The sequence below is a fragment of the Hevea brasiliensis genome, chromosome 17 (genome assembly GCF_030052815.1).
Source record: "Hevea brasiliensis isolate MT/VB/25A 57/8 chromosome 17, ASM3005281v1, whole genome shotgun sequence".
In the NCBI taxonomy this organism is placed as follows: Eukaryota; Viridiplantae; Streptophyta; class Magnoliopsida; order Malpighiales; family Euphorbiaceae; genus Hevea; species Hevea brasiliensis.
Window position 1 is genome coordinate 5,297,352 of NC_079509.1, and position 24,113 is coordinate 5,321,464.

At 34.9% G+C, this 24,113-nt stretch overlaps 1 protein-coding gene across 3 annotated transcripts; it reads right to left on the minus strand.

The window, feature by feature from the left end:
* Positions 1 to 175: 175 nt before the first annotated feature.
* On the minus strand, positions 176 to 22,673 carry LOC110670164 (cleavage and polyadenylation specificity factor subunit 1). 3 transcript variants are annotated; one of them, XM_021832123.2, is made up of 26 exons: positions 22,059 to 22,673; positions 21,693 to 21,839; positions 21,379 to 21,532; positions 20,207 to 20,342; positions 19,654 to 19,799; positions 18,900 to 18,995; positions 18,753 to 18,805; positions 18,199 to 18,330; positions 17,075 to 17,126; positions 16,830 to 16,949; positions 16,390 to 16,524; positions 15,592 to 15,720; positions 15,210 to 15,287; positions 8,558 to 8,698; positions 8,003 to 8,097; positions 7,403 to 7,599; positions 4,777 to 5,564; positions 4,539 to 4,619; positions 4,371 to 4,436; positions 4,208 to 4,285; positions 3,646 to 3,876; positions 3,278 to 3,409; positions 2,933 to 3,109; positions 2,253 to 2,438; positions 1,065 to 1,447; positions 176 to 717 (listed from the first exon to the last, which is right to left on the minus strand). In XM_021832123.2, the coding sequence occupies exons 1-26, from the start codon at positions 22,379 to 22,381 to the stop codon at positions 603 to 605; spliced, it is 4,371 nt and encodes a 1,456-aa protein (XP_021687815.2). In that variant the 5' UTR covers positions 22,382 to 22,673; the 3' UTR covers positions 176 to 602. The 3 variants fall into 3 exon arrangements, with proteins under 3 accessions (XP_021687815.2, XP_057994904.1, XP_021687816.2); XM_058138921.1 differs by lacking the exon at positions 22,059 to 22,673 and having other exon boundaries at positions 21,379 to 21,512; positions 21,693 to 21,809; XM_021832124.2 differs by lacking the exons at positions 21,379 to 21,532; positions 21,693 to 21,839; positions 22,059 to 22,673 and adding an exon at positions 20,423 to 20,488.
* Between the last annotated feature and the right edge of the window lie 1,440 nt (positions 22,674 to 24,113).

A 24,113-nucleotide genomic window follows, 5' to 3' on the forward strand; every position in this document is an offset into this window, starting at 1 on the left:
ATATTACTTTTCTTGATAATCGTTCAAATAGCAATATCATACAGCATATTTTGGTAGGCCATCATTGATTTTTCCCTCAATAAATTGTAAGTTTTATCCTTTACCAAACGGGTTTCTATCATTCAATAGCAAATCAAGATAAATTTGCTAAAGGCCTCTCCATCAGGCAGGATCATGTTGACCTTTGGGTTGTGCTATATGCACATATATATACGATAAATAGCTTCCAAGAAAATTTTGAAGTTTCCAATACATGAAATCGCTTTCTCAAAAGAGCAGGACAGAGAAATCTAGCCTACTAAATGTAAACAACATTAGGGCAGCTTATCTTTCTTTTGATACTTGAGAAGCTAAAAGGCTCTCAACACAGCTGTTTCAGTCGACCCTTTTCGCAGAACAACATATACAACAATTACTTGAAAGCCGTTATCCAGTATTCAGTATTGGTCCTCGCAAGGATCTTCAACGGGGACCCCAACGCAGCTTTTTACTAAAGTAATGAATTGCACCTGGCGGCACAAGAGCATCAAATAACGGCCCTTATAAAAAATGATTCAGGCCTTGATTAATCTTCCAATGAATTGCTTCTGGATCAGCTGGATTCACAAAAAACTTGTCCCCAAAGAAAGATCATTCAAATTCGATAAAATTTGTGCACGGGTTGTTCCGACCTGCTGAGCAATCTCAAGTTGTTCCTCCAATGGAAGCATCTCATAACTGCAAAGAGAAATCACATACAGAGTCTAGTGAGTAGTGACTGACCAAAATATGTCCAACATTCAACACCATTCAATAGAATCAAAACATATGTAAGAATTATAGGTGATGTCAAAGCATGCCTACATCATTGGGCATCACAAAGGAATACCCGGACAAGATCAAATCAGTGGAGTTGCAGAGAAAGAACTCATAGGAGAAACATTAGTGAAAAGCAAGTAGCAAATATTTAGAAGAGATGGTTATTTCCTTGCAACATAAGATGATAAGAATTGAGACCTTGAGGACATAACTAAAATTTCATTATGTCATTCTAGTCAACACAATGGCTTGGAACCAGAACTTACTGAGAAAGCAGCTCACAATCTACTATGCTTTCAGGGCCAGGTCGGTGAACCCTTCCATCTGCCTGAAACTGGCGGAATGATCTTGGATTTAAGCCAGCAACATGGGGAACAGCATCGATCAGTTTTTTCTGTAGTGACTGCAACCTACGAAATGTGAGCTCGTCAAGAGGGGCCAAACAACCAATGCTGCCATCGAGAGTAATAAACAATAAAGCAAAGCGATTGGTCTTATCAGAGCCAGGAGCAGTTCCACTTCGATCAGATGTAGAAAGCATTTGCAACCGTATGAACTTAGTCACATGGGCACCAACATGAAATTCAGCCCTTGAAAGCAGTTTCTGTCCTTTCCAGCTCTCGGACATTTTTGGTGCATAATAGAATATCTGTTTAGCACATATTTAGTATTCAGAGATGAGCTAAAACCAAATTGACCCCATCATTTGTCAATGTAAACTAAAAATACTATATTATACTCCTTCGTCACCCGAATCATCATTCTCATTCATTGTAAAACAACAACAATAGAGAAAGAACAATAAGTGTCACTTGGAACACAAGATAGAGTAATCTGCGTACACAACCTAAACCAAAAACCAAAAAAGAGCTTACTTTATCTTGTGTCCCAATCATTTCTTTTTGCTCTTTTTTTTTTTTTTTTTTTTTTTTTAATGATGAATGAGAATGATGATTTGGGTGATGAAACGAGTATGATATAGTGATTTCAACTGGTAATTGACAAATTGAATAGGATTCAAGAAAAACATAAATAGTCAACACAAGGCATCTGGATGGAGGAAATGTGGTTTCCTAAATACAGATAGTTCACTGAAGAAATCCTAATTTATTTGCTAAATATGAATCAATTCATGCCATCTTTTCTCCGAATCTCTATGAAAACTTTGCAATTTCAGCTCAACAATGCATCACTCAATAAGTTAAGGCATGGGTCCAGCTATGAATTATTGTTTCGGAAACAACAGAAAAGCTAAGTGTAATCCAAGCAATATAGACAAGTAAAAATGTAAGAAACAACAAAGGAAACTTGTCAGGTGACATTGAAGGTGACAAATTTCCCTTCAATCTACAGAAAGATTTCAAGATTTTATCATAACCAAAGAATCTTCTAACACTGTCAATCCATGTCTAGTGACATATCAATAAATGCACCATGTGATGGTATTGTCTAACCTGAATGTTCTTTTGTTCATCTGAAACCACAAGGCTAAGTGTACTTCCATCAATCAAAAACTCTGTTGCAAAACAATCAAGTGAACCAAAATCCTTTGCCAATAAGCTAAGTTGAGCCCCCTGCTCCTTCCAACTAAGAAAGTATATGCTTTTGTGAATATCACCCAATAGGATAAAATTCTTGACCTGCAAAAACTTGAAGAGCATTAATATGGTGCATTATTAAGGAGGAATAAACAAGTACATTAAAGAAGGTTTAGATCATTAGATTATAATAAATGACACCACAAATATGTTGTGCCACTTGTAACCTAATCACATGTCGTCCTGCTCATTACCTTAATTATAAAAATTACTGAACAAAAACTAAACACTAATGTTAACATTTAACAATCAAACCAAGCATTTGTAGTAAATAAAAACAAGCTGAACATGCAAGAAAATTTAAGATATTGCCCAGCAAATTAGGATACATGAATCCGGTCAATTCGATCAAATTAATTTAACCAAATTAATCATTTTTAATCAAAATGATTTTCTTTTCCATGAGCCGTGCTGACAAAAATGAAGCCAGTAGAACTTCAGATCAGATTATCTCACACCAATTAATAGCTACAATAAAAGGACTAGCATCTCTAAATTAATGATAATAACAGATGTTGATGTTCAGCAACACTTACGATATTTAAGCTTACAACATATAATGGTGGAGCATCATAAAAAGCAACACCATTCAACTCTGTACCAGTCCACTTGTGTAAAATAATTTTAGGACCAGAAGCTATCAACAGATGACCTTGTAGCGAGGCCAAAGCAGATATAGCACCTTTCAATTCTTTAGAATAGACTTCTGAAACCTGGAAAGCAAAGTGACTCAATTAACACTGAAGCATACAATATTACAAATACTAGGAAGAAAAAAGAAGAAATATTCGAGGAAATTGAATTAGAGCGCTTGGGTAGTTGAGATTAAGGAAAAAATGAAAAGAATTTGAGAGTAAAGGACTGAATGATCCAAAAAGTACCAAAACTTGAGAATTATCTGGATTTTTCACCACAGAAAACAGAAGCACACGCCCTCTTGCTGCAACATCCTCCCCTTGCAGATAAGCGGTCCCAATGGCTAAAAGTGTTTCATTCTCTTTTGTAGTTGTATTCTGCAATGAAGCGCTACATAAGTAAAAACTGAATCGCATACACACATCCAGAAATTACAGAAATATTTTCATGTTTTTAAGAAAGGAAATATAACCAAATGATCAAAAGTGCCTACATCGCAATCTCGTAAAACATCAACTCACAAAAATTACCAAAAGGATAATCCACAACTCTCCCATCCCACCTCCAAGAATAAAGCAACTGAATAATTGGAATTATGGAAGAGAATACATACAAAAAGTGTAACCACTCGAACAGTAAGTGCATTTTCAGAACTTTGCATTGGAATTGTAGCCTTAGTTTGCCAAGGGCCACCAGGTCTCTCTGGTTCCAAGATCCGAACCTCAAATTCTTCTACATTATAAGTTTGATGCAGTTCATCAGGACTTAAATTATGATTCTCAATCTGGTGGCCAACTTCTTGATCAACCAGTGACGAAAGAACTTGATTCACCGGCTTCTGAACCTGCAGAGAATATAGAGACAGCATTACTACTTCAGAATATGCTCCAGAAATAAAAATGTTACATAAAACCATATAAATAAATAAAACAAATTTTGATAGTAACATATATATTAAATTAAATAGGTGAACTGTACTACAGTATTGTTCAGATGTTTGAGGTGATGAACAATTTGTTCTACTTTCACAAAAAGTGCCAACGGCAAAAGTTCAGGTAAGGCAGTGTTTATGTGCAAGCCATGTCCACATGATATTACCTCATACAAACAGATAAGTGCATCACATATAAGAGAAAAGCAAGAACTTTTAAGTGGGAGATAGAGAAGACACTCACAGGAACAGAAACTATAAGCGGGTATAAGTTCTTCTCTGCAAAATAGGTCACTTGATGTGGAGTTCCCTTCAGTGGTACCTGATCAATAGGTAGGACTTCTGATGAGTAAATGAATAACTAGCTCTAATAAATAAGATAAAGGAATGGTGTGGAAAGGGAGGACCTTTTGAACTGGCCAATAATTGTCATAACTTGTTACGGATGGCAATTGACAAATCTTCAAATTACCCTATAAGATAGGAAAATGAAAAAGAACTTCCACCAAAGCTGAAGCATATTCTTGCAAAAAAAAAAAAAAGCCAGAGAAAAAAAAATCATCTTATTTTCAAACCTGGGAAGTAACATAAATGAGTCCGTGATTGCAGTTCACATTGTGAAGAACAGTGAAGGCAACAATTGAACCATCACATAACTGCAAAAAGAAAGTAAAACCTCACGGACAAGTGGTTGAGATTAAGCAACGGCATAATAGGCATTTAATAAGTTGTGTGCTTGCTCATGCAACAATAATTAAATGTCAAAAAATAAAATAAAATTTAACCCATTAGATAATAGAAAATACTTCTGACCTGTGGATGAACTCGCATTCGCTCTCTAAACACCATAAACCAAGCTGGTCTTGATCCAGAAAGGAAAAACCCTTGATAACCACTGATATTCTTGAAGATGGTAATCCTTTGGCATGAGGTCTCACTTGATGTTTCCTCCCTTGTGTAACTATCCAACGGTACACGAACAAATCGTAAATTTCTAAGCCTTGAAGAACTAACAATGCCTGGGCCAACAGAATTTTGTGCAGAAACAGAATCCTCTATTTTAGAAGTCCCATCTGGAACTTCAAAAAGGTAGGCATGGTAACAGAGTATCGTCCCATCAGTCAATATTCCAACAAGGAAAGGGCAACTATGATGTCCAGACCACATCTGCATAGCTAACTCCACAACCTTCATGTTGTGAGTACTTTCTTTCTTGCCTAGGCCAGCCACTTCTTCAGAAGTTTTGTTAAACATACCCAGTGAATCTGTGGCTGGTTCCCGCACATAGGTATCAACAAGATGGGTTTTTCCAGACACAAATTTATCAACAGAGAACACAGAATTGAAATTTGGCACATCAAATATTTCGAGTGCACCAGTTTCATAACAAACAATACAATATATGTCTCCCTGATCGTGTGGGCCACCATCAGCACCGTCTATGGCCTCACTAATACCAGTAGAAAGCCATGCATCAGTACTTGCCTTCCGCAGCCAAGGCTCTGGTCCTTTATCATGATACAGAGTGCAGGCAGATACTGATTTCCTGGAGTTTTCAAAGGCAGATGGAGTATTTGTGGAAACCATGCAAGTAGAAGGATCTGTAATTTCAAGTTAAAGATATGCCTAGTTACAATCCCCGAATGAGAAAATGGGAATGCTGAGCAGAACAAAGAGAACAAGAAAAACAATGTGGACAGTTGTAATCACAGCAAGACCCAAACATGAGAGCAACACACAGTATTGTGACGTGTGAACAAGGCATGAAAACACACAGAATTGGCCATCACAAAGAATGCAGAAAAAGGGAAAACTGAACCAAATATATCTTCTGAGGAATTTCATTGATGGAAATATGCAGGTGACAGAAAATGCAGAAGCGAAGGAGTTGTAGTTGGATGGAAACCATCCTTCATTATATTCTTGGATATTACAAAGCAGAAGGAATGTGAATTGTCATTTTTCTTTACTGGACAAAAACTCGTATAATACCTTTGTTGTCTTCTACCCAATCCCTCCACTTTTACAGGATTGTGCCCAACCCTCTATTTCCTATACTTTACCCTGGTGTTCAAAGTCCCGAATTTATTAATGTACTTATCCAGGGCATGATTAAACCAATTCAAACTTCAATACAGAAACATCAAAATCTTAATATATATACATGATCATAAACAAAACTTTAGATGACCAGAAACTGAAGTCCAGAATCCTCCATTCAAGACCTTTCAACAACAACAACAACGCAGAAAATTGTAAAGGAAAATATCGCAGGAAGGGCCAAAATACGACACATGAAGTAATGAAGCTTCAATGATACATTCATAGAGGTCAACCATCAAAAGAAGATGATTAACTGCAAACAAAACTTCAGACAAATCTAACTAAAATTTCCTGCATAAAATAAGGACTAGACATGCAATTACAATTTTATATTGTTGTACAACTTTGTTATTAGACTGACACAATCAACCATTATAAATTCATGAAACTTGTCATGCGAACCGACCAGGACTTACTGGCCAGCAAAGTAACCCAGCACATCACTGCCCAAACTATGATGGGAGGATGAAAGAATTTGGTTTTGAATCATTCATATAATTTGAACCAAACTGCAGTGTGTTAGGGGTGAGCAGATTTCGGTCTGAACCGAAAAACTGAACCGAACCGAGTTAATTTGGTTCAATCGGTTCGGTTTTAAAATTCAATCGGTTTGGTTCGGTTTATAAATTTTGATAATTTCAGTTAATCGGTTCAATTTAGTTATTATCATAAAAAAAAAAAAAAAAAAAAAACCGAACCGAAATTACTTGTTTTTTTAGTTCTAATTTCTAAGGTTTTTTTTTTATATTTTTGTTATTGAGATTTAATGTTGAAAATATGAAATCTTACAAAATTAGATTTGATCGGTTTAAAACCGAACCGAATTGATATTTATCGGTTTGGTTTGGTTCAGTTGTCTCTTAGTTATTGGTTTGGTTCAGTTTTCAAAATTTTTTATTTTTGATTTTCGATTTTATCGGGTCGGTTCGGTTTGCACACCCCTACAGAGTGTATGAAGATCTTTTTTGAGATACAAACCTTTATATTATCATAACCACATCACAATGAGAGAGAACTAGAAAGAACAATTTTCAAGGATGTTTTTATTATTTGTGGTATATAGGAACACCTATTAGAGGCCATGTATCAAATGATAGCCCTCCCTCATCTATTGAAAACCCCCAAATCCCTCACGCCAATTAGATTTGAACCTAGCATCTCCAAGTTAGAATTTCCCAGTTCAAATAATAAGGGCGCCCCCTAAGCAACAAATTAATGAGGATCCAATCATCATTATCATGGCACATGCAGCAGCTAGTAGCCTTGGAAAGAGTATAAATGATAAGATCAGAATAATCATTTTGCATGTCAAAAAGTTATTCATGACGAAACATACCTCCAATGAGAAGCCGAATACTTCCATCAGTCATTCTTATTAACACATATGGATCAGCAATAGAAACAGACAAAACTGTGGAACTCTCAGAACCAGAACCAGATTCAGAGTTTGAAGACCCAAAGCTTAAATTTTGAGTCATAAAAGAACCATCTAGAATTCGAGCACCACGTTCAAAGACCTGAACAACTCTACGCCTGAGGAAAGAGAAGAGGGGCAATGGATGAAGCAGAATATATAGAATTTTCATGTTTTATTAGTCTACACATTGAAAAGATTGCATAATGCTGTAGTGAAACATAATAGCACAAATGGAAACCTTATATTAAACAGAAAAGGTATACATTGTCATATAAAACCAATATCTGATTACCTGAGTTGCATACTGACAAAACTAAGCCAGTCCATGTGGACAAAAAGAATCAAGCAAATATCAATTGACGAGGTACTTAAATGAAATTTATTTTTAACAGAATGAACCAACAGTTGAGACCCATTTACAACTCATACACTAAATGGAAAGAAAACAAAAACAGAACTCAAATAAGCAACCTCCATGAAAGAATAAATTCAAGAAACTACAAATAGGTACAGACTAACCTTCCAAACAGATTGCCTGCAGCAATTGTCCTTCCTTGTACGAAATAGTCCACACTTTCAGTGACTTCTGTCAAATGATCAGCAGTTTCAAGTACCTATTCATCATAGGAAAATAGCACACATTGCAAAAGCCAATTACATGATGCTTACCATGGATTGTAAAACTAAAGAACGATTTAATCAAATTGTCTAACTCAAGCAATAATGATAGCAAGTACTATTACTTTAGCATGAACACAAGAAACAAAGATATGCAAGTACAAAAACAGGAAAAATAACCGAAACTGGAAAACCTGTTGCATGGCTATAATGATATTAATAATGGATCTTTTCCATAGTTGTCCTAATCCAGAAGGGAAATTAAAGAGACAACAGTTGTTTGATGATTACTGAAAGAACCAAAAGGTACATAAAAAATATTTCCCTTAGTTTTTCATAGTCATACCTCACAACTACCTCATAGCAAAAAAGTATATACAACATAAATGGCTGAAGAAGAAATAGGCACCAAATTTTGCAGATAACTTTTTTGTTAGTAAAAGTGAAGGAGAATACCATTGTGCGAGCCTCCATACTTATGATCAAATATGCATGATACTCATCGTCAACTGCAGCCATTCTAGATGTATCAACATTATGGCCACGTGCATTTTTATGGTAAACAGTCCAAATTCCTCTACAACCAGGAAGGTCAACCTGCAGATTGATTCATATGCACAATAAAAGGTGCGCTTATAACAAAAATAATCCTCCTTAGTGCTTCAAGAGACATGATAGATTAACAATCTAGACATGTAAAATTATGCAGATAACAATGTCATTTACTTAAAGCACTAAAGCAGTCATGCATAAAGACAATATAACAGCGATGTGTGAACTGTTTGTGCACAAATCATAACACACAATACTGTTGCCCATGTGACCGAGAAAGTAATGAAGAAAAAACAAACAAGTTAGACAAATAAATTCCCATCTTTATGAGAGATCTGTTTTGGTAATTGTACTTGAGAAGGGAGGGGAAATGTAAACAACACTGAAAGAGCATTTCTAAAAGTTACTGGACCATATTAAACACCAACCTCATGAGAACAAATGATGTTTTATCCATGAGAACCTCCAATGGATACCCTCACGGCCTCACAAAGGCATGGTAAAAGTAGCAATGAAACCAATTCCAACAATTGAGACATACTACATCCCATATGTTGGAATACCACCTTTGGGAATGTTAAGATATGTACCATAAATAGTTAGGATATGTGTATCTGTAGTGATTGTTTAAATATATTTAGGTACTAGAATTGAGACTATAATTACGCATTTAATTAAGATTGTATTTCCTATTTAGTTGTCCTGTACAGATTATAAATTGACACCATTGGCTTGAGGGAATAATTAAGCTCTTAAATCATTCTCAATATTCTTCTTCTATTCTATCTTCTCACATGGTATCAGAGCCCTCGGTGGGTCTGATTTGAAATCTGAAACAAAGTCCTCATAGGGAGGAACTTTCCCTCTTTTTTCGGTCACTTTCTGGGAGTCCGTGGCTATCACAGCCTAGCCTAGTGGATTACCCAGCCCAGGATCAGCCTCAACTATGCTGGTCCCATCACCTGTTTCTCACTTTTTTGTCACTACCTCTTCATTTAGTAGGCTTTTCTGACATATTTCTGAGCAACATTTCAGTGTGCTTCTATTGCCAACATGTCTGAGATTGAAGAGTCCTCCAATACAACCTCCAACACAGGTTCTGAGATTCTCACACCCATACCCAACACAGGTTCTGAGATTCTCAAACCCATATTTTCTTCCATTAGTAATTCACCAGCTATTACTACTGTTAAATTAGTAGGAAGTCAAAATTATATGTCTTGGGCTGCATCAGTGGAATTATGGTTTATGGGGTAGGGGTATGATGACCACTTGTTTAAAAATGCCATAAATATAGCTTTAACAAATAGAGCTTTAACAAATAGAGCTAATTGGACTAAGATTGATGCTCAATTATGTAATCTCTTGTGGCATTCTCTAGACCCAAAATTACTTAATATTTTTCAGTCTTGTAAAACCTGTTGCAAAGTCTAGACTAAGGCGAAAACCTTATATACAAATGATGTGCAGCGTATTTATAAGGTAGTATCAGATATAGTTCATCTGCAGCAAAATCAACAAGATATGTCTAGTTATTTGGGACAGGTAGAATTACTGAAAGATGAATTTAATTCTATCATGCTATGTACTGATAATATTTCTGAGCAACAGTGGGACAGGCTTTTCATGGTTTTGGCATTGATTGGGCTAAGACCTGACCTTGATTCTGTTAGAGACCAAATATTAACTAGTCCGGTTATTCCCTCTAGAGGATGTGTCTGCCAGGCTTCTACGCATCTCACTCAATAAGAATAGTTTCTCCGGAATTGAATCTTCAGTTTTAGTTGCACAAAGTAGAAACCAACCGAGATAGAGTACTTATCAGAGAGGCAAGGGTAAAAGGCTCCATTGCACTTATTGTGATAAGAGTAATCACACTCGAGACACTTGTTGGGTCCTTCATGGTCGACCACCACGCCCCCATTCAGTCAAATAATTTGGGCCGATCAACGCTCGTATGGCTCAATCTGGTGAAAATAGTATTCTTCCATTACCTGATGGAAAGGATCAGGTGTCAGATTCTATCCTATTAACTGGAGCTGATTATAAGGAGTATTTGCAATATCAAACAGCCAAACAGCAACCTTCTAGCAGTGATCATTCTGGAAATTTCTTTGCTTGTCTAACACAGTCTTCGCTCACTGGTCCATGGATCCTAGACTCCAGTGTTTCTGATCATATATCTGGTAACAAAAGTCTTTTCTCATCTCTAGTTTCTCCTCTGGTTTTGTCTAAAGTTACTTTGGCTAATGGTTCACAAACTTTAGTTAAGGGCATAGGAGAAGTAAAAATCTTTCCATCTATTCCTTTTAACCACAATTTTGTTCACTCCAGAATGCCTATATAATTTAATCTCCATTAGTAAATTGACTAAAAATCTCAATTGTTCTGTCATCTTTACAGCCGATTCTGTTGTTGTGCAGGACCGGAGTACGGGGAAGATTATTAGAGTAGGATGTGAGTCACAAGGGTTGTACCATATTTCTACTTCAAATTCTCCAGTTGCTCTTGCCTCTACCACTTATCTTCTTCACAATCGTCTGAGTCATCCGAGTCTTGCCAAATTGCAAAAATTTGTTCTTAGTCTTTCTAATTTATTTCTTTTGAATGTGAGTCCTGTCAACTTGGGAAACAAAGCCGTGTTTCCTTTCCCAAGCAAGTCAATAAGAGGGCTAAGTCCATGTTTGAAATTGTCCATTCAGACATTTGAGGTCCAAGTCGTGTCAATACAACTTTGGGATTTCATTATTTTGGTACTTTTATTGATGATTATTCTCGTTGCACTTGGTTATTTTTAATGAAGACTCGTTCTGAATTATTCTCTATATTTCAAAAATTCTCTACTGAAATACGTAATCAATTTGGTGTTTCTATTAAAATACTTCATAGTGACAATGCAAAAGAATATTTGTCTACTCCCTTTACTCATTTCTTATCTTCTCAGAGTATTACTCATTAAACTTCATGTGCTTATACCCCTCAACAAAATGAGGTTGCCAAATGAAAGAATCATCATCTAGTTGAGAATGCCTGCACTTCACTCATTCACCATAATGTTCCTCTTCGTTTTTGGGGAGATGCTATTCTTACTGCTTGTTACTTAATTAACCGAATGCCTTCTTCTGTTTTGCAAAATCAGAGTCCTCATTCCATTTTGTTTTCCGACCAAGATGCCCATCAGTTGTCTCTACGTGTATTTGGTTGTATTTGTTTTGCTCATGATCACACTCCAAGCAAAAACAAACTTCAGCCCAAATCAATAAAATGTGTCTTTTTGGGATATTCTAGACTTCAAAAAGGTTACAAATGCTACAATCCACTTACAAATAAATTCTTTGTGTCAGCTGATGTAACCTTCTTTGAAACATCTCCCTATTTTTCCTCCAACACCGCATCCAAGGTTTTTATTCCCACTGCCTCACCAGTTCCTACTCTTTCTCCACCACCAATCAGTCCACCACCTCTACACATCTACTTACGTCGTCCTCATCCTCCCACTAACACCATTGATGCTCCTTTGCTTAATACAGGTACAACACCGACTCCTGGTGACTCTTGCCCTCCTTCATCTTCACCTATTCCGGTCTCGCCTTCAACAGACGATGCTACTCCTGCCATTGCCATCCGAAAAGATATTCATTCATCTCGAAATCCTCATCCTATTTATAATTTTGTGAGTTATCATCGTTTGTCTCCTTCCTACTATGCTTTTGTCACCACTTTGTCTAATGTATCTGTACCTAAAACTGTTAGAGAAGCTTTGGAACATCCAGGATAGTGTAATGCAATGGTTGAAGAAATGATTGCTCTCCATAACAATGGCACTTGAGATTTGGTGCCACTACCAAAGGGCAAATCTACTGTTGGCTATCGATGGGTTTATACAATCAAGGTGGGGCCTAATGGCCAGATTGATAGACTTAAAGCTCACCTTGTTGCAAAAGGCTATACTCAGATCTTTGGCCTCGATTACAGTGATACCTTCTATCTTGTGGCTAAGATTGCCTCGGTTCATCTTCTTATTTCCTTAGCTGCCATCCATCACTGGCCACTTCATCAACTGGATATCAAAAATGCTTTTTTTACATGGCAAGCTAGCTGAGAAAGTTTATACGGAGCAACCACCAGGGTTTGTTGCTCAGGGAGAGTCTAGTTTGGTGTATCGCCTACGGTGTTCTTTATATGGCTTAAAACAATCTCCAAGAGCATGGTTTGGACGATTCAGTACTATAGACCAACAATTTGGAATGTCTCGGAGTGAAGCTGACCATTCAGTATTTTTCCACCATAATGGCCATGATAAGTGTATTTATCTCGTTGTTTATGTTGATGACATTGTTGTTAAAGGAAATGATCATGTTAGGATCTCAAAACTTAAACAACACTTGTCCAGTCATTTTCATACTAAGGATCTTGGAAAGCTAAAGTATTTCTTGGGGATTGAAGTGGCACAATCCAAGACAGGTATCGCTATTTCTTAAAGGAAATATGCTTTGGATATACTGACAGAGACGGGCATGTTAGACTGTAGACACGCAGATACTTCTATGGATCCAAATGTCAAACTTGTTCCTAGATAGGGGGAGCCATTGGAGGATCCTGATAGATACCTGAGATTGGTTGGAAAACTCAATTATCTTACAATCACACGCCCAGACATCTCATTTGTTGTAAGTGTGGTCAGTCAGTTCCTTCAAGCACCATGTAGTAGTCATTGGGATGCAGTCATTCGGATACTCAGATATATTAAAGGAGCTCCAGGACAAGGCCTATTATATGAAGACAGGGGTCATTCACAGATTATTGATTACTCAGATGCAGATTGAGCAGGTTCTCCTTCAGACAGACGGTCTACTTCAGGATATTGCATCATTATTGGAGGTAATTTGATTTCTTGGAAAAGTAAGAAGCAAGATGTGGTTGCTAGATCAAGTGCAGAAACGGAATATCGAGCTATGGCTTTAGCAACTTGTGAACTTATATGGTTGAAACAACTTCTCCAAGAGTTAAAGTATGGGGAACTTAAATACATGCAGCTAATCTGTGACAATCAAGCTGCACTTTACATTGCCTCTAATCCAATGTTTCATGAGAGAATGAAACATATAGAGGTGGATTGTCATTTCATCAAACAAAAGATTGAATCTGGGTGTATTGCCACTAGCTTTGTTAGCTCAAATGACCAATTAGCAGATATCCTGACAAAATCTCTCAGAAGCTCTCGGATTGAATATATTTGTAACAAGCTTGGAGCATATGATTTATACACTCCAGCTTGAGGGGAAGTGTTAAGATATGTACCATAAATAGCTAGAATATGTGTATCTGCAGTGATTGTGTGAATATATTTAGGTGCTAGAATCGTGGCTATAATTACGTATTTAATTAGAATTGTATTTCCCATTTAGTTGTCCTGTACAGATTATAAATTGACACCATTGACTTGAGAAAATAATTAAGATCTTCAATCATTCTCAATATTCTTCTTCTGTTTCTATTTTCTCACAGGGAACAAGTCCCACATCAACAGTGTACAAGAAAAATTAAAGGGCATATAAGTGTAGGCAAACCATAGCCCAATCTCAAATCCAATTTGGCGTGTAACATCTAGCTTGCCAATTTGATATTCACACTCCTGGATCCATGATTCTCAACATGGTATTTGAGCAAGTCAAGGCCCAATTTCTGTTTCAGTTCAATTTTTTGGTGTTGCCACTACATTTTAGTTTCAAGTTTCAAGTTTCAAGTTTTAACTAAATGTCAAGGTTGCCACTTGAAAGGGAGTGTTAGAATATCACTTGTGGGAAAAAATCCCACATCAATAGTTTACAAGAAAATTAAAGGGCATGTAAGTATTGGCAAACCAAACCAAAATAACTTAGGCCATTTTGATGATAGAGAGCCCAATCTCAAGACCAGTTTAGCATGTAGCATACCAATTTGATATTCACACTCGAGTCCATAATTCTCAACACCAAAATTTAAAACAACTCTCGTACTTAGATAAGTTGCCATTTGCACATTTTAACCTTAGGCAAGGGAGGGTTAAAGATAATAAATAATGCAGTTCTACGAATTCTTCATTTTGATAATCTACTAAATGGAAAGAAGACCTAGTCAGTGCTACTCAGTAATCAATACTACTCCTGCAAATTGCAAGTGGAGCAACTTATTTGAAATGTTGATCGCATACTTCCATACATCACACCTTGGTGATATGAAAACTTTGCTCCGTCTTACTGTCCCCTTTATGAAAGGCATATGCAACTCATAATAAGAAACTTTTAGATGCAATGTGAAGTTTCAGGATGTTATTGTCATATCGGTATGAACTTTGTTTCACATCCCAATTTCTTAAAATGATTAAATTTACAGTGATGATGACAATGATGATATTAATATGTTTGAAACACTAATAACTAAATAAAATTCATGATAATGACAATTTTTTATGCAATTTACTACGAAGGAAAGGAAGCATATCAATATGTACAAACTTAAAACCTAAGCTATTTTCCAAGCAAAACTCAATGGAAAGTTAAGAGTCAAGACCAACCTCTGTAATCATTTCTGGGCGAATTGACTGCCGAAGAACACAAAGAGCACCATTTTTCCCATGACCAGAGCAGCATACCTGAAGTACCAAACAACATAGGAAATATAAATATTAAAAAAAAAACTACATTTTATTGTAGCCTGAAATATATAAAATAAGGACCATACGCCAGAGGTCAAAGCCTCAATAAGTAACATGAGCACGTAGCAGCAGCACTACCTAACCCCAAAATGAGAGAGGAAGCCAGCAAACACTTTTGAATAAAACCCCAAGGTAATTTACTATATTGTTTCATTTTCCGTAATCTCTAATGATCTTTCAAGATTAACATGTAGAATTAAACAAAAAAAAAAAAGCAATATATATAACATGCCTAACTAACCAGCTCATAGTTGCTTTGTTTGGCCATTCCAGTTGCATTTGCATCAGCATTAATCCTTAGACCATATGAGAAGTCTTTCAAAGGACCAACATTGATCAATGAATCCCTCACGGAAAATGAGAAATTTTTCTGCATCCACGAAGGCAAAAAGAAAGGAAGAGAAGGGGTTGGTGAGAGATAAAAGGTAACTATTACTAGGAAAAACTCAAGTGAGAATATAATTAGTATATAAAAGCTGCTAAAATACAACAAAAGTTATGAAATGATAAATAAAAAAATCTGCCATAGAAGTCAAGATAGCAGTTTTGTCAAAAGCATTACAAGATTAAAATGCATATATATGGTCTTACAAATGAAAAAGGGAATTGAAGAATAATTGTGTTAAAAAAGAGCAGGAAGGGGAATAAACCAAGCACTAAAGAAAGGAAGGAGTGGAAATAAACAAAAGCATCATTAAAAACGTTATAAAAATGTGCTCTATACAATTATTCAAAACCACCAATAACTACAAATGGAGGTTGTTCCTCTCTCTCAACAGCTCTTCCCTCAAAACTAACCCAATGAAGATTAATAGGTTGTTTTGGCAAGAATAATGCACCATATGGTTGCCAAATATATAAAAAAATGTGGATTAAACATTATCTAAATCAAAATACACCAGCACATAGAATTGTACAGTCATTTTGCTGTATAATTGTTGGGTCTTATAAGCCCTTTTCCTAGAGAAATTGTTCTTACTCCATTTCTACAAGATTCTACATGGAGGCAAACATAAAGGAGAAAATAAATTTCACCAACCTGTGTGGATTCTGTATTGTTGGCAGTCGAACCATACAAAGAAAGCTCCTCCCCACTAACCATGTCTTGCAAACCGTCAGAAGGGGACCTCTTCAATCGCTTTGTTGTAGGAACATCACCTTCAATATCTCCAACCTGTAGCAAAACATTTTCCCAAAATTTATAGAAAAAGGATCACAAATATCATTGAAACAATTATTCTGAAATTCATAATCTCTGAAACTTACTGAAGACAAGAATGAAAAGGAATTTCTTTTTAAAGTTTATCAGCAGGTTCCTTTCGAAGACCAGTTTCAAAACAATAAAATTAATTATTAGATCTAAAGATGATAATATTAACTATATGATCCAAAAGAGACGGCTGGAGCTCAGAAGCCGAAAAATACTGTAAAAACTTATTACTTCAACTAAAGAGAAGTGGATAGCTTCCAATACAGCACCTCTTCTTTTAAACCAGATGACACCAATGAAGATCCCAATCCATAAGTAAATTGAACGAGCAAACTGTCCCCCAAACGACTGGCCAGAAAAAATAATGAACTCCCAATTGTTGTGATGTCCTACAGGAAGTTTAGCAAATTGTGCCGACAGAATATGGTCAAGCTTTACAATAGTGAAACCAGCATAATGAATAGATGCCAAGCAAAAAGTAACTTAAACATGAAGTCTGGCAGTAGAAACTAACCGAAGTAAGTACTGAAGCTTTAGACTTGGAAAGATCAAGCCTCTGCACAACCCTTCAAGGGGGAGGAAGAGCATAACAGTCAATACATGGGCTATCCACAGTGAAACTCAACTGATTCCATGACTACAACTACATAGAAAACTAAGAATTTTATATATATATATATATATATATATATATATATATATATATATATATATATATATATATATTTCACGCTCATCATATTAAAAAGTAGTTACAATATTGTTTTTTAAACTTTAGTTTAACTCTTTTTCCCCTCAAGGAAGAGTAGTTGAGAAGATTCGGCTGTTTTTAACATCTTGTTTTGTTAATGATATTAAAATTTAAATTTGACAAATGGACCGAATCAATGTGCCAATGGCCTACTGGTCTTGATACTTCATTCTTCTCAATGGAAGAGTTGACTAATTTAAAAAGAATAAAGAAGCATTGGTTATAATTTATAAAAACTTGTAAAGCATGACGAGGAAAAAAGAAAAATGGCTTCTCAAATTTCATCACTAAGACAACTGAACAAGGTATCAAGACTGAAAATTCAACTTTACATAACACTATCAAACAAGAAGCAACTGTTCTAAAATTATATACCAAGCTAAATTTTCAAACCTGACTAAATGAGTACCTTCTCATGAGAGTCAACTTTCCTATCCATGTACATATGTTTAATCATTCTTATTCCAATTTTACAAATAGATCCATGTAGCACTGCAGAGTAATAGTCAACACAGCACTAAATCCTATCACAGGAGTTGTACCAAGAATCAATATCTCTGACCAATATTACTCCTTAAATCATCTTCTTAAGTGAAACTTATAGAATTTATAAAATCTAGTTATAAGCTAGCCTCAAAATCCAAGACATCAACCTTTAATTATGTGAATGTAATAAAACCTAATAATCATCCAGTTTATTGATATAAAAAAATAAATACATAAACATCTCAGTACTTTTGCTTGCTTGTTATCACAACAACAAATGTATAGTAGTGCCATGAAATACTAAATCATAGCAAAAATCAATAACAATTCACCAGCTCTTATCCTTCAGTTTAAAAGATAATAAGAATCTTTGCAAGTAATTGAAAGAAGGCAACATCTACCTTCCATCATAAACAAGGGTCAATAACAAAAGTTCCCCATTTTTGGTTGACAGCAAGGCAACATCATTTAATAACCAAGCTGCCTTGGCGGCATCAAGTTCCACGCTGAAACTTGCTCTTGGAAGCTCTTGACTGCCAAATGAAAAAGAGTAACAGTTAATCCAAGAACTCTGTCTCCTCTATCCAAGTACACCCCCAACCCCCTGTGTTTTTTCCCTTCTCTCCTCCTCTGACTAGCCATTACACTAACAGTGAAACAGGTTGTAACAGTTGTCCGTCAGTGATTTGCAAATCACAGGAGGTGTATCAGAAAATATCAAATCAGCCCTTAAAAAATCTGATACATATTGGCTAATAACTAATACCCTATTAACAACTAAAGCGAAGCTATACATGAAGAATCCAATTTTTTATATTTATAGTAAAAAAATAAAATTTATTGACAAATAAGGTCAATCACTTTACTTCCTATGAAAATTTTTGCTTGTTCCAAGGGACAAGGCTATAGCATATGTGTGATATTGTGTGAGTAAGTGCATGAGAAAGAAATGGACCTGCTATCAACAGAAACAGCATAGTTGTTCAGGGCTAATGCACAAGTGGCTGACTGTACAAACAAGAAGAAAAACAGAATGAATCCATAAACAACCAGAAACAGCTGTTGCAATTAAAGTGTGCCAAAAGCAATGAAAGAAGCCTACCTCACTGTGATAGTGGATGGTGTTTGCACAAATAACAAGAACGCCACCAATTGGTGATGGCACTGCAAGCAACTTGTAAGCATCATGCGGAAGATTCTGACAAATAAAACACAAACAGGAAATAATAACAAATTTTTCAAACCACATAAATTTATTTAGATGATCATTATCATCATGTGTGAGATAGTTTATTATTTTACATATTGTCCAGTACAAAAGGAAAATGAGTAATTTCAAACATTATACACCATACTTGAAAGCCAATACATTTTTAACAAATATGAGAAGGATTCGTGACAGTTACACTAATCAAACTTGATGCTTTGATATTTAATGTTAATCAATTGCAACATGCCCAATAACATAAACAATTTAGGATTTGTTTGGTGTTGCAGTTCGTAACCAGTTAAGGGTTTGTTTGGTATGGCAATTCGTACAGCTATTGCGAAAAGCACTTTTTTAAATATATTAGTTAAAGAGTATTAAAAATTGATTAAAAAATAAATTTGATATGTTATAGCCATAAAAACACTAAATTAACAAAATAAATTTTTTCAAACTGTTTTTTCAATAGCACATAAAATGGTGCTTTTTCTAAAAAAAGCTTTTTTTAACCCTGAAAAAAAATGCCAAAAAAGGCCTTAATCTAACTTCACCTGCCACATTTTAGGAATTAAGATCCTGTCAAAAATTTAAGATCTCTCAATACATTGCAAATATTCTTCAGATAGGTTCATTAGAGTTAACAACATACCACAACTGACCATATGAGAGTAGGCTGCTTCAAAGTTGTGCTGATACTAAGAGCAGCAATCATGCAAGTATGATGCTTCCATGAGACACGCCCAGCCCAAGTAAGCTCCCGCTCATGAAGGATAACCACCACAGGCTCAATGTAATCTACATGTTACAACATTTTTTTAATGAAAAGTTTACATGCTACTTAGATTACACCATCTGGTCGATCACAAGAGACACCATATGATAACAATTTCCAGCAGGTGTATTTCACAATGCCTTTAAATCTCATTGCCTTATTTTCGTCCCCCCAAAATAAAGTCCTAAGAAGGAGAATTTGGATTCAATAGTTCTATCCTTTAGAATTTTTGCTGTTCTCAACTTGTAGTTGCAAGTTCAAAATCTTTACCATTTCAAAGTGCAATAGCCCTAGACGCTCATGTCCCCTGACTTTCATAAACTAGTAACCCCTTTAAAATTTTATCTACAATACTCAACTCAACTCAACTAAGCCTTTATCCTAAAAATTTTATCTACAATAAAAAAAAAAATCCATATATTAATCATACCATGTACAAATATAAAATCTTTTACATGCTTCATGTCCAAGTCTCGTAGATTGATAATGTAGGATGATTGGATTCGAGCAGAGATAGCACCTCCTGAACCAAGAGCATCATCATCTCCAACCAAACCAGAGACAGCCTACAACCAAAATTTCAAAGTCAACTTACATGAGAAGGAAAAAAAAAAATCTTAAAATTTGTAAGATCAGTATCACTTACTGAGAAAACCCCTGCTTTCTCCGAGGAAATATAAGAAGGGGTATTAGTCATCTAGGACATTCTTTTGCTGTCGGTTTGAAAAAAAAAGTCCGATCATGCAATTAGATTTATTGAGCGTTTTTTTTTTAACATTTTTAGTCAACTATAATCTACTTATTGTGCTGTTTTTGATGAGCAATGTTAAAAAATTTCATAATAAGAAAGGCCATTTGCGATAATGATACAGAATACTAATAGCTAATAGGAATTACTAAGTTCCTCTCCTGTTTAAATTATTTGACCTTCAGAATTCAGATATAAGTAAAAATGGAACCACAACCTATGGAAACTCCCAATGGCAAGTCCAACTTCCACTGGAGAGGATTGCCCTATCACTTAAACTTCAACTGGCTCATTCCCTTGCGAAGATGATAGATGATCATTCTCCAGTTCTCCATTAGGGTGACTCGATAGCTAAAAGTAGGCATTCAGTAAGAAGTAAGTTTGCCTTGTGGCGTGGATACAAAAAGACAAATGGAGAACTTAAAGGTACATAGGTTTACAATGTTTACATCAAGGCAACATCATATTTGCACATTTACAATACAAGAACATTTTTTCATCCAAACAAAAACGTTTAAACATTTATTTGAACACAGGCCAGTTTGCTATGAAATCAACATAATGATCTTCCGTTCTAGTTTTAGGAACATGATCCATCTCAGAGGAAAGTTTTATCAGTTACTGAATCTATAATGCAATCAATAATAGAGATATTAATGTTTAATTAGATTAAGAGGTAAAATATAGCTGAGCACCCTTACATTCTAGTTTGCTATGAAATCAACATAATGATCTTACATTCTAGTTTTAGGAACATGATCCATCTCAGAGGAAAGTTTTATCAGTTACTGAATCTATAATGCAATCAATAATAGATAGATTAATTTTTAATTAGATTAAAAGGTAAAATTTACCTGAGCAGCCTTAAGTATTATCATCTGCAAATCATAAACAAGAACACCACCACATCTGCCTTGAGGATCAACCTTTACTGACGGGCCTCTTGCAAAAGATTCTCTACCTCTTTTCAAATGAAGCCAATCTGGACCTTCAAAACAGTGCATAGAGCTGAAAAGGGAACCCACATCTAAAATAAGAACATAGTTTCAAACACACAAGAAAGAAAAACATGATGCAAAACATATTCCTTCATATTAAACAATTTAGCCTGGGTATAGACAATCCAATTGACAACCACATAATCAAGGATATTTAGCTTATACTTTACCTTGTGCGGAGTCCATGTATTGAATCATCAAACTCCAAAACTGAAATCTTTGCATCTTTAAATGCCAGAATAATAGAATCTCTTCTTCTAGAACCATCACCACTTTCTATAGGCAGCACTGCCATTGACTCCACGTTACCATGCAACCTACAAAAGTAATTTAAACAATCAAAATCAACCCTTTTTTGTAACTGAGTTAAACTAACATTAAACTGCCACTTTAAGAGCGAAACGCTAAATTTGATTCTGCAATGTGTGAGGAGCTAAAATGATATTGAACGTTGGAGGGAGTATAGTTCTAATGCCAAACGAAGTTCAGCAAAACGATAGCTTTAGACATCTATATGTAGCTTAGATGGAGTAAACCTGTAGTGGCAAACAAGCTCGAGCGAAGCCCCGGAGACCCCATCCATGACCCCACCCCGCTTCGGTTCACGGGAATTTCGAGACTCTCTGGTGCCTTCTTCTTCAACTCTAACCACATACACTTCGAGAACATTACCGGCGGTCACAATGAGGTTGGGAACGGAACCAATTCCACGCTTCGCAGGCCATTCGGACTCAATATCGTCGGACTGCATCGAAGGAATTTGAGGGGCAAGGTCTGCGCGGCAATGCGTGATGAAGCCGGAGGCGCAGTTCTCGATGCCGGTGGGCAAGTGCATCATCTTGTAGGCAGCGAAGCTCATTGTTGCGGTGATTTGGGGTTTTAGGGTTTGAAATTGGAAAGAGAGAGTAGAGGGAGGGGCCGGAGAATGGTTAGAGTGGAGGTATTGGGAGTGTGAAGATAAGAGGGAAATGGCCTACCCTCAGTCTGTGTTTGGCGAGAGGGAAATGGCCTTGCAGCAGTAAAGATCGACAGCAAAGCGGCTAGTTTGTTTGTGGGAGTTTTAAATTAAAAGTTTAAAACAGCAATGGCCGATGGAGCGGGCGGGGTTTTAGGGCGAGATAGAGTAGTACAGCAGTGAACTAGTGATGTTGTAGGGCTTTTCGAAATTGGCATTAGCCTATAATTAATTCATAATTTTTAGTATTTTTTATTTTTAAATAATTAAAATATTATTATTTTGATAATTGAAGACTTGAAGTAGTTTTTTTTTTTTTTCAAAACTTCATAGTTGGGGGAACATCAAATTATGAGTTTGGGGATCTAGATTTTGGTCGAGAAAAACTCCATTGATCGGACATGGGAGATGGTGAAGGCGATGAATAATAATAATATATAAGTTCGTCATTGAAAGATTAGGGTCTGTTTATTTATTAAAAACAGTTGTATATTTTTTATTTTTTAAGAAAATTATAGTTTTTAATTTTTTATGAAAAATAAAAAAGACATAAAAAATATGTTTATCTGTAAGTAATTAAAAATAATTTTTCAATTTAAAAATAATAATAACTCATGTTATTTATAATTAAAAAAATAAATTATTGTAAAAATATATTTACAAAACTTATTTTTTAAAAATTTTTTAATATGTATTATTTGTTTATTTTATAATAATATAATTAATTTTTTTATCATTATAACTAATTTTTTTAAATAATTATTCGATTTTAGAAATTAAAAAATTAAAATATTATTTTAGTTATAAAAAAAATTATGATTTTCCATTTAGAAAACAGAATATTTATTATAAAAAAATAGTGAAAAACAATTTAGAGTTGTTTTTCAAATTTTAGTTAACTTTTGAAAAACTGAATTGATTTTTTAATTTCCATTTTAAAATTAGATGAAAATATGAAATTTTATTTTTTAGTTTTCTTAAAAAAAAAAAACTTTTTAAAATGACTCTAATTTTTCATAAGTGAATCGACCTTTATATCACACAAAATTTTTAAAATGTTTTATTATACTCTAACTTTTAAAAAAAATAAAATTAAAATAACTATATGATTTCATACCAAATGGTACATAATATAATCAAGCTGAAATGGATTATTGAAAAGGTCATTGATAGAATCAACTTATAATAAAATAATTTAACTTGTATACAGCTTCTTATAGAAAATTATAGCAGGTGAATGGGGCAAGGGCCTCGCAGCAATTTGGAGTTGGAGTGGGGATTTTCCCGATAGGGAGCAAGGCGAGAAGGGTTCCCATAAAGACTTTGTTTCTTTTTTTTTTTTAATTTATTATAATATAAATTTATTTTATAAAAATAAATTATAAGTTAGAAGTATTAATTTTAAATATAATTTTAATGATATATTTATTTTTAAAAAAATTATAATAATTAAATACATAAATTTTTAAAAATAAATTATTTTTTAATAATAATAAATTATTATACAAAGTAGATTATGAGTATTCAAGGCAGGAAAAAAGTATTCCCACATCACTTCGCATAAATTAAGAATGAAATATAGTGAAAAATAAATTAAATTCAATAAATCGAATTGAGCTCAAAAACAATTGCTATT

What these genes read in the sequence shown, in the direction of transcription:
- LOC110670164 (XM_021832123.2), bottom strand. Translation starts at nt 22,381, where the DNA reads ATGAGCTTCGCTGCCTACAAGATGATGCACTTGCCCACCGGCATCGAG. An exon ending in TAATACTTAAGGCTGCTCAG is followed by an intron (nt 20,343 to 21,378) that starts GTAAATTTTACC and finishes TTTTGGTTGTAG; the next exon opens with GCTGTCTCTGGTTTGGTTGG. An exon ending in CAGATAATTCTCAAGTTTTG is followed by an intron (nt 3,110 to 3,277) that starts GTACTTTTTGGA and finishes TTTGCTTTCCAG; the next exon opens with GTTTCAGAAGTCTATTCTAA.